We start from the raw sequence: 10,676 nt of genomic DNA on the forward strand, positions 1-10,676 counted from the left end.
CTCCGTAAAGAAAAGTTAGTCGCCATGCCACGCATCAGGCAGGAAGATCATAGGGGTTTTGACCATTCGTTATTTGACACTAAGGCAGCACGTCAGTGTTCGCATCTGATTCATCTAATATCGTCATTTTCTGGGAAAAAAAATACACGCCTCTGCCGTGAGCTGAGACATGACACCGCCCATGTCTAATATAATTCATTGGTTTATCCTAATGCATTGGATCCATAGGGATGGGGCGGGTTGGAGAATTTTTAGATCCCACTATTTAGGTATATAACACCTTTTTCACTAGGCTACGCTTTGACAACTCCCTTTTTCAGTTCCAATTCCCTTTGTCGCTCAATATTCCATTGTCTTCTCTCTCATCCCTATATTTGGAATCGAAGACCTAGTACAAGTGCTCTTTTGACCACCTTATTTTTTTCTACTGTGGCACCCTGCCTACATTATACCCTTGGGGATTCTGGCCTAACAAAAGTCATTATGGGTACACCACTTACAGAAACGGTTATTATTACCGGTGGAAATGGGTTGTTGGGCTCAGAGATCGCTATTGAGATCGCGAAGAAGCAACCTTTCGTCCATCTGTTGTTGACGGCAAGGGATATAAGGTCCGACGATGTGCGCGAACTGATGGGGAAGATCCGCTTGATCGGCCCTAGATCGATCGAGGTTCTTGTACTTGATCTGACCGATTTGAAATCCGTCGCATCTTTCGCCAAAGCCACCGTCAATCGTGTTCGCTTCAGAGACATTCCGCCTGTGACCAGTCTAATTCACTCTGCCGTTGCTACATCTTACGTTATTGATGATCTCACATCAGATGGCTACGACCCTGTGTATCAGACAAATTGTTTATCTCCATTTTTATTGACCATCGGACTGCTCGAGGCTTTCCGGGCTGGAGATGGTACACCAAAAGGCGGAGCCAAGGTGATCAACATCGGCTGCTCGGCGATATCTTCCGGAAAATTGGATTATTTCGATCGCGAGCATGGAAGAAACGGAAGGCAACCTGGAACTGCGCTGAGCGCAAAGGAAGAGAACGTTCGTCTTGGGAGCAGCAAGTTAATGGCGAGTGTTGCATTATATGCATTGAGGCGGAGCTTGATCTGGGTAAGTTAACAATTCGGTCTCATTTCCCGATTCATTTCTCGATTTCCTAATAAAATCTAATTATAGACCGGTAATATATCGCTCGATATCTTTACTTTGGATCCAGGAGGCATGACTGGCCAGAGCACCCTACGGACCGGGGCACCTATGTCGGTCAGAGTTGCACACCAGACTCGGTCCGGGCTTCGGCCATTCCTGCGCATGGTATCCCGAAGCTCCATGAATAAGGCCAGTGTTCCAGCCAAGGCGATTGCCAGAGTTGCATTCCACATCGACGCGGTGGAGAACTGGCAAAAGGAACGCTACTTTATTCTCGACAGCGATTACGAGGCCGCATCCGTCTTGCCGAGCTTGCGTGATGGGGAAAAAGTGAACAAACTATTAATGCAGATGATGCAAATGATTGAAGTGGAAACAAAGGAGATGGATTCGCCTACTCCTCTTCAACCTCGTTTGAACATGATCTCGCCTCCTACACTTACACTATGAAGGGATAAAATTATATGGACATTTTAGCATTGGGAGGGATTACACATTTTGTATATAAAATTAGCGAAGCCAATTGGCAAAATCCAAAGCATTTGATCTGTTATGTATTTCAATATTGAATTATGTTTATAAAAGTACTGATGTACCTAGTCCTATCATCCATAACTATGGATCTCATCTACAAGAGGCGGTTACTGCAAGCGGATGACCGGATTTGGTGACCACAGCAGACCAAGACCTTGGATCACCAATCTTCCAAGGTTCTTTCGCTTATTTCGTTTTGCTGCTTCTTTTTTTTTTTGTGGTTATTTCAGTCTTTTCATAAGACTTTCATTCCTTCCAGCCTTCTACATCTAACCTTCTCAGAATTGGGGTTGTCACTAGGGGTCTCCGGCCGCTACATCAGTTCTTGGCTCCCGACATATGCGCCTCGACGGCCGCGCCCGCAGTGATGAACCGACACGTCCTCGAAAAGGGCCACTCGGCTTACCCTAGGGGTTCTGCATTCTCAATTTCACCGAACAGGTAAGCCAAATCACCCACCTGGGGAATTCGAGATAAGTTCGCTTTTCATTGTCCGAGCTCGGAGCCCCGTCGTCATGCCAGATCATGAAGCTTGAAATCGAGACTGACTAGGATGCCTTCGCCCCCAGGTTCCAGCCTCGCTCGCAACCCGCCCTTCGGAGACGCCGGCAGCTCTTCCAACGCCTCTGCCTCCTTGGCGGTGTGTCGCTAGTGCTGTTCCTCCTGATCTTCCCGTCCTGGCGCGCCGCCATCCTTCCCACCATCTCGCTCGGCCTTCTCTCTCAACCCGGAGATCTACACCTACAGACGGTCCGATATTATGATTTATCTGAAGTACAGGGGACCGAGAAGGGCTGGGAACGCGAAGAGCGTGTCCTGATGTGCACCCCGCTCCGTGATGCCTCATCGCACCTCCCAATGTTTTTCTCGCACCTTCGAAACCTCACATACCCGCACCACCTAATTGATCTGGCATTTCTGGTATCGGACTCTCGGGATGACACCCTAGGCATGCTGTCGCGCATGTTGGAGGATATCCAAAATGACCAGGACCCAAAAATGCCCTTTGGGGAGATTTCCGTGATCAAGAAGGATTTCGGACAGAAAGTCCAACAGGATGTGGAAAGTCGACATGGATTTGAGGCGCAGGCGAACCGGCGTAAGCTAATGGCGCAGGCCAGGAATTGGTTGCTGAGCGCAACGCTTCGCCCAGCCCACAGCTGGGTCTACTGGAGAGATGCGGACGTGGAGACGGCTCCATTCACCATCATTGAGGATCTAATGCGGCACAACAAGGATGTTACAGTCCCGAGTGAGTGGTGACTGTTGCTTGAGTGTCTGGATCCAAACTAACTGGCTTGGCCTGTAGATGTCTGGCGCCCGCTTCCAGATTGGCTTGGCGGAGAGCAGCCTTACGACTTGAACTCCTGGCAAGAATCTGAGACTGCATTGGCACTTGCGGATACCTTGGATGAGGATGCTGTCATCGTGGAAGGATATGCCGAGTACGCTACGTGGAGGCCTCACCTGGCCTACCTCCGCGATCCCTACGGCGATCCAGACATGGAGATGGAGCTGGACGGGATCGGAGGTGTCAGTATCCTGGCCAAAGCCCGGGTATTCCGTGCTGGTGTACACTTCCCAGCCTTTAGTTTCGAGAAGCATGCCGAGACGGAAGGGTTTGGCAAGGTAAGATAGTGATCAACGAGGCGGTGGTTACAATTGCTAATGTTTCCTAGATGGCTAAACGGATGAAGTTCTCCGTGATTGGACTGCCACACTACACCATCTGGCATCTATACGAGCCCAGTGTCGATGACCTCCGGCATATGGAAGAAATGGAGGTGGAGCGATTGGCTCGCGAAAAAGAGGAACAAGAGCGAGCGGAGCAAAAGGACAGCACTCAGTCCAAGCCCCTAGGTACCGATCAAACTGTTGATGGCGAAGAAGTGCAAGGCTCTGCTGAAGGCCCGGCTGGTCAGCCCATTAAAGACACCATGGATTCCACTCAGGGTCACTTGAAAGCCCAAACTGAGACCGTCGACCAAGCCGAGAAAGCTGAAGTAGTCGAGAAAGCCAAGCTATGATCCTTGACTGGCTTTCCCTCCCGGCTTCTTTGATCCAGCCGGCTGGATCACGCGATGTATTCGGGATATTGTATTCTCACATGCAAGTTGAATGTCTCATTCCCCTGTCTGGGAAGACTATTTGTTTAGACTAGGGCATATTTATGTCCAAGCTCCGCGAGTGTAGGAGCTTTGCTTTTCATGGTTGTTCCGTTCTTGCATATTTTTTTTTATATTTTGGGGGTTATTTCTCTTTTTTATGGAGTCTCAGCGAAGTATAACGGTTGGCGTGTCATGGAGAGCAATAATTTGGCCATTCAAAAGCAAAAACATTGACGATTTTAATTCAATGTATTATGCACAAGAGTAACCGGCTGCTTACACGGCCTATTATCCTTGAGGACGTAATTCTAATCTGACCTATAGTGTTGTAGTTGGAAGTACAGAGATAATTAGCTGCAAGATGTAGAATATGTGCGGTGAAAAGGATGTAACAGATGAGAAACGACTCTCCATGCGTGCAATGTAAATATATGACTTTTAAATCGGCCCAATAATGTAACTGCAACATAAAGACCCTCTAGGGCTACGATGTACATCGGATGAAGCCGAACACCCCGTGAACCTCTTAGGCGGTGGTCCGTGTGTCTCCACTTCGCGTCAACGCGTCCAAAGTCGATGCTTCATTTCGCCGATTCTCACTTTGTTTCAATTTACATACCCTGTACACATTATAACCTGCAATGTCTACTCAAGACTCACGCAGTATTCTCTTCACACATACTCGCCCCCAGGAAGGGTTCCGGCTACTAGAACTTACCCCAGAGCTGGAAGAACTACTGACATCGAAAGATGCACCTGTGTAAGTCAATGCAATGAGCAAAGATGCAAGCAGACCGGGAGCAACCCACACGCTTCTAAGTCCAAAATAAAAACCTTCCATTCCTAATTAGCAGCCCCCGACTAATTCGCGACGCCCACCAGACTTGAGCTCAAATCGCCCTCCACAGCCCTCGCACAAGCAGTAATCGACCCTACCGCCCACGACTACGTCAACCTATGCACACCAACACAAACCTACCGTATCCGCCAAGTTCAATCCTCAAACTCCCTACATATTCTCCGGCCAAGCCGCGGCGAAATCTCCCAAGCAGACATCAAAGTCGTTGAAGAAGAACCCGGCGAAGGCGGCGCATTGAACCTTCCTGATGAAGCTGTAACGACCATTTCAAAGTGTTCCTCGACGCTAGAACTACACATCCCGCCGGGAGGGTTCTCAGCCATCCCATTCCTGGAGAAGAGTCTGCGGCTTTATGACCGGCGCAGTGATGATGACGGGGACATAGCGATGGGCGGTTCTGCTGACCCCACGGCTCCGCTGGGATCCAATGAGATGCGCACGGCCAGGGAGAATGTGTGTCAGGATATCCCTGTGTCGACGGCGCAGTGTGAGCAGGGTTGGGTGGAGCTTTGTGCGTTTGTAGATGGCGCTGAGGAGATGGCATGTTGGCGGCCCTCCCCGCGGTCTCGTTTGGCTGTTTGGAAGCGGTTGGTCGAGGGTGCTATTTTGCAGGGCATTGACCTTGAGAAGCAGTTTCTCGTCGGAGACTTGTGGAAGTCTGTTCTGGATGATGACGAGGAGATGGAGCCTCCGTTTCCACGTGCATTGCTGGAGGCTGTTGTGAGGCGCATCTGCATTGCGGGTGAACGGCCGCCTTTGTCGGATGATATTAAATGTGAGTCAAAAATAAACGGTGGGATGTGCTTGCAAGTATCGAACTTGGCTAATGATTTTGTGCTGTTCTCTAGGGGCGAGCTTTGATAAGGTTGAGTGTACACAATGGGTTGGCGAAATATACTTGGCTGCCACTGCTCCAACTACGTCGTCTGCTATTGGAAGGAGTGAATTGCTTCGAGCGTGGAAGGACTGTCTGCCTGAGACATGGAGAGGAGAGGTAGCGCTCTCAAAATTACCGGTAACTCGAACTTTCCTCCATAAGCTGCGGCGCAATAGCTGATTTTGACTACAGAACGGCTGCTACAACAGTCCTGACCCTACGACCATCTGCTTTGTTGAACCCTCGCAACGGCAGCCAACCGATAAAACTGCCTCTGTACCAGCCACAGCCGCGAAGGCTAAGAATACCAGAAACTGGCACGAACTGCTCAAAGGCCGGCGTTGATTGCCAAGAAAAAAAAAACCTAACGCACTTGCTGCGTAAAATGCCATAGCATTTAATCTAGGATGCGCGCGTATCTAGAAGCACCACGATAATATCTGCCACCCAAACCCGCCTCGATCCCGCACTTCCGGGAAAAGAAAGTGGGAAGATTCACGAGCAAACAAAGAAACAAACCTTGAAATGATGCTTCAATGAATGAATGATTAGCACCAAGTGTATTTCTCATTCAACCACCACTCCACATCCTTGCCCAACCCTTGCTCCTCGCCAGTCCACCGTAAACTGGCGATGCTCTCCTTTTCGCGGTGGACGAGCTCAACCTTCGGGTCCACCAAAGCTACAGCCTTCTGCAAAAGGGGAGTAGGGTTCCAAAATTCAACCTTGCTCATGTTCCACTCGTGCGCCTCTTGCTGTGCTCGCCGGAGGATAGCAGCCATGGCCTGAACAGTGGCCTGCTCCTCCGTCGGAGAGGTGGGTTCATCATACACCCACCGAAGAATGTAGAGGACATTATCCTCGGGTGCCTCGCCGAAGTTCCGGTTCCAAGCGCAGTATACGCGAGCCTGGTCATCACCAGCGCCCTTGACTACAGGCGGGGAGCGTTCGGGAATCAAGTTCTCAGCGTAAAACTCCTCTCGAGCCCAATGCCAGACAAAGTGATCAAAGTTAGGCAAAATGGCAATCTTAGCACCACTCGTCTTCTGCGACGCCAGACGCATCTGGTCGCGTAGCTTGGAAAGCACGGTCTCACTGCACAAACACTTCTGAACATCCTCAGCAAACAGATCCCTCGTGGCAGCCTTCTCCAGTCCACCCGTAGTAGCCGGTAAAGACATATGGGAAGACGAGAACGGCCGCCACCCAAACTGGGCGTAGAACTTCTTCCCGATATCCGAGAAAAGCACTGTAAACAACGACTTCCGCCGTGGCTCTTTCTCCATCTCCCAGGTCTCGAGTTTAGTGCTCAGCTCCTCTAGCATCCGCTTTGCGTACCCCTTCCCGCGGAATTCAGGTCGGCAGTAGACACTCCCCACGCCGTGCGTGGAAACCTTCTCCACCTGCCCGTCGTGCGCGAGCAGCGCGGTCTTCCGGTACGACTCGCAGGAACTGAGGATTGTGCGCTCGTCCTCGGCCTCGTTACGGTCCACTAGGATCCAGCAGGTTAGGCCGTCGCGCGTCAACCGTTGCTGGAGGAGATGGTTCTCGCGTTCTATGTATGTTTGCACATCTAGTGGGCCTTTCCAGGCGATGCTGTTCAGCTTGATTGAGGCAATGCGCTCTGAGGCTGTAGCTGGGACTAGGATCAGATCTGGGGATTCCCCTGCGGGGAGGGTGGGGATTTCTGCGGCAATCATGTCGAGTTGAGCACAGATGAAGTATGAGTTGTTCGAAGTTGGGAATGTCAAAATAAGGGGGGGAACCAAATGTAAGTGCAAAGATATAATAGAAGAGAGGTAAATCCGGGGTTATAAAGTCCAAAAGGTTAAAGATGTTCCGAAGACAAAAACAGAACCAAACCAAATAAAATCCACCAGATACCCGTGGACCGACGGGGCCCCGATGCCATAATATACTGGTCATTTCTAACTTTCTATTCTCATCTGGGCAAAGATAATGACCACAAATGGGTCACACGAACATCCATGGATAGTATGTTCTCCCGATCCAATTCACTACAATTGGACCAACCACACTCAATCTATCCTATTGCCCCCTCACCTTCGTGCATTCCGCATCACGATCAGGGCCGGATCTGCCTGCCGTATACGTACAAAGTAAAAAAAGATATATATATAAAAAGGCAGACCGTGTTTCTCTTTGTCACTGGCCCGAAGCAAAGCGATGACAAGCGATGGAGGTTGCATTACGATAGTCCTTACAAGCCCTTCCAAGGTTGACGTAGCCCCCGGGGTGTTTTGCCTTTCGCGGAGGGTTTCAATGGGTCATGTGAGCCTTGGCGATTATGTCATATCTATTTATTGACACCTTGGAAGTAACCTGTTGAGTGTTGATCTTTCAAATGTTTTAGATTAATGCTGTGACGTTCTATAGGTATATATTTTATGCAATGAAGCTTCCATCACTTCCAAGGTTGTGTGGGGACTGGGGCTCACGCGACCATTTTTATACATTCTACTTTACATTGGTAGATCATTGAACTACCTACCAGTAGATTTAAATATCAATTTCCAAACCCAACAGTCTTCTTAGTTCTATCAACATTGAATTTGGACTTCATAAGGATTTGACGTTAAATTTAGTCCACAATATACCTAGGTAGAGATTCCTCGACCCACGTCTATCCATCAAACATCAACCATTACAATTACAACTGGTTGGTTCGCGGATCACCACTTGAATTGATATGGGAATTATAGAGAGGCAGTTCGAAAGCTATATTGAATGGTCAGTGCTATATGTCAACTCGTATAAGGCTGATTGAATTTCCGTTTATGTACTTATCTCCTTTTTCGGTGAACCCCACTAGTTCTTGTGGTATTAATATCGATTTACTCTATTGTACCCTCACAATCCTCGGCTATGCACTTTGAGACAACCTTGAAAGCCCAAGTAGCATCTCTCCAGATGTCATAATAAATGCAGTCAAATGTCTTTGACCCGTTTCTCTTGTCGGAATGTTTGCTCAGTCTCACCTTTAGACCGCAGCTCCCGCACTCTCTTGGCTTTTATCACACAAGTAGATAATGATTCCTCGGGGGATAGATAAAGCGTACGAGCATGGCTTCCTATAGCTCATTTTCAACGGTATCCATTAACCTAAACTGGATACCCGGCTAGCATACTTACATAGTCACCCCCCGAGGGCCTAGCGGCATAATTTCATCAGGCAGATCCGGGGCATTAAGCAGAGGCGCAACAAACATAGACAGAGTAGTTGAAATGTAAATCAAATGACACGCACAGAGAAAACCAAAAATCAGATAAAACTTTGTGACACAACAGACATTATCGCATAAGGGACTTTGGTTTCGGACGGAAATCATTTCCACTGGGTTCATTAGCATAAGAGCAGATATAGAAAAATGCAAAAACGAGAAGATAGCGAGGCAACATTGGGAACTAGTTGGTAGTATAGTTGAATTGGCTAGAAGGAGAATCATGTAGTTGATTTCAACAAAAGAGACGAATGAAATACAACGGAAAAATGGGAGATGGTATGAGAGAGAAAAAAAAAGGCCGGACCGCAGCAAAAAAGATGAGCGAGGAGACAAAACCCAAGGATCAGGCAAGATGCAAAATGAAGTAAATGGAAGGCTATGAAAAAGCCAGGGAGAAAAATAAGAAAAGGATGGAGAAGGAGCGTCATGAAAGTGAGAATGGGAAGAAGAGCAGGGAGAGAATAATAAGCACTTGGGAATGAAGCACCAAAAAGGAAAGATATGAACCTGATCTATGTAAATAAATGCCATGTGAGTCCCAAAAGTCGTCCGCTCCCCGTTTTATGTATTTGCGCCACTTCTCGTGGACGGCAATTCCAGAATTTCCTTCGTCCATCATGTATGTTCGATCATTGGTCACGCTAAATCAAGAATGAGACAGAATTTGGGGGGGTGGTCAAGGGGGAGAAAAAAAAAAGAAGATAAGGAAGAGAAAGGAGAAAAAGAAAAAGAAAAAGAAAGAAAAAAACAAAGAACAAAGAACATGAATTCCCCCAGGACCTAAAATAGGATCGGAGAGTTTCGAGGTCATGGTGGCTGCTCTGAGTCCACCGGTTCGTTAAATTTCTGTCGTGCCTCTTCTACCCACAATTCCAACCGAAGCTCGCCGGCTTCGACACGTCGTACAGGTACTGTTTTGGCACGGCCATTCGAGACCTTAGGGGGCGCTTGCTGGGGTTCGCCGTTTCGTACTTTAGAGACGGAAAACGGTGCAGTGCATGACCGTAGGTGCACTTTGCCCGGTTCCGCGACAATCCAAGTTTGTTCTTCCTTGGTGGTCCCTGCCGGTGGTAAAGCATCTTCCCGCACTTCAATGCAGACGGTGAAACTGAACTCGTCATCGCGGGGAAGCGGGGTCAGCCGGGCACAGGCTGAGGCGAGTCTCGCTAGACATGCCCGGAATTGTGCCTCGAGGTCGACCGAGGTTGGTGCGGGGCCCCGGTCTGAGACAGGGGCACCTGTATTAGATGAATCTTCATTTCTGTCTTCAAATGTAGTATTCACCTCTCCCGCGGGGGCACGCGGAAAGCCCGAGAGATCAAAGGCATATCGCTCGAGGGGCTGATTTGTGCGAAGAGATGAAATGATGATACTGACTGCGGTGATTGTGCCTTTGAGAATCTCCGTTCCGACTGCGATTGAAGCATCGTTAATGTAGTCACAGACTTTCGGGTGACGGGATTGTCGGACGGGGTAGTTGTATGCCCGCACAGGGAGGAAGGTCGCGCGTGGATAGACTGAGCGCAGAAATAGGATTTGATGGACGGAGACGGTGAGGAAATTGGTGAAGGAGGCCGCTAACGCTGACTGGTTTGTGGGCAGCGATTTGGTAGCAGGGACCGGGGCGGAGAAAGTGGTCATGGTGGTGGTGGTACTACTGCTCTCACTGGCAATCGGCATTGCCGTCTAACGATCCGGTGTCGTTTCCGCGGTGAGGGTGGTCTTGACGAAGTCTCGAAGAATCTGAATGATGTTCCACCCTGAAGCTAATCATCGCTCTGCCTTTCTAAGCCATCGGTCAACGTCACGTCCGATAAAGTTTTAGGTGTTGTTATGTTTTGGAATCGGTCAAAGTTTTTTTTTGGGGTTCCCCGAACTCCGGCCAGCGACACGGCGAG

At 49.0% G+C, this 10,676-nt stretch overlaps 5 protein-coding genes across 5 annotated transcripts; 3 read left to right on the forward strand and 2 right to left on the reverse strand.

Moving 5' to 3' along the window:
• Positions 1–483: 483 nt before the first annotated feature.
• Positions 484–1,605, forward strand: N7455_001360 (glycosyltransferase family protein; the record flags this gene model as incomplete). The annotated part of the gene is made up of 2 exons (XM_040951789.2): positions 484–1,116; positions 1,183–1,605. 2 exons carry the CDS (start codon positions 484–486, stop codon positions 1,603–1,605), a joined length of 1,056 nt encoding a protein of 351 aa, XP_040818388.2.
• A 451-nt stretch (positions 1,606–2,056) lies between these two features.
• N7455_001361 (ANP1/MMN9/VAN1 family protein) lies at positions 2,057–3,716 on the forward strand (the record flags this gene model as incomplete). Its single annotated transcript, XM_040951901.2, has 4 exons — positions 2,057–2,130; positions 2,259–2,941; positions 2,999–3,318; positions 3,369–3,716. 4 exons carry the CDS (start codon positions 2,057–2,059, stop codon positions 3,714–3,716), a joined length of 1,425 nt encoding a protein of 474 aa, XP_040817852.2.
• A 722-nt stretch (positions 3,717–4,438) lies between these two features.
• Positions 4,439–5,878, forward strand: N7455_001362 (putative sister chromatid cohesion protein Dcc1; the record flags this gene model as incomplete). The annotated part of the gene is made up of 4 exons (XM_040951245.2): positions 4,439–4,557; positions 4,680–5,431; positions 5,505–5,671; positions 5,726–5,878. 4 exons carry the CDS (start codon positions 4,439–4,441, stop codon positions 5,876–5,878), a joined length of 1,191 nt encoding a protein of 396 aa, XP_040818132.2.
• Positions 5,879–6,081: 203 nt separating this feature from the next.
• Positions 6,082–7,233, reverse strand: N7455_001363 (uncharacterized protein; the record flags this gene model as incomplete). The annotated part of the gene is made up of 1 exon (XM_040952027.2): positions 6,082–7,233. The coding sequence occupies one exon, from the start codon at positions 7,231–7,233 to the stop codon at positions 6,082–6,084; it is 1,152 nt and encodes a 383-aa protein (XP_040818319.2).
• A 2,352-nt stretch (positions 7,234–9,585) lies between these two features.
• Positions 9,586–10,458, reverse strand: N7455_001364 (putative mitotic spindle checkpoint protein (Mad2B); the record flags this gene model as incomplete). Its single annotated transcript, XM_040951372.2, has 1 exon — positions 9,586–10,458. The coding sequence occupies one exon, from the start codon at positions 10,456–10,458 to the stop codon at positions 9,586–9,588; it is 873 nt and encodes a 290-aa protein (XP_040818254.1).
• Positions 10,459–10,676: the final 218 nt, after the last annotated feature.

Source organism: Penicillium solitum (genome assembly GCF_028829755.1).
Source record: "Penicillium solitum strain IBT 25940 chromosome Unknown utg000001l_segment0_segment0, whole genome shotgun sequence".
Taxonomy (NCBI): Eukaryota; Fungi; Ascomycota; class Eurotiomycetes; order Eurotiales; family Aspergillaceae; genus Penicillium; species Penicillium solitum.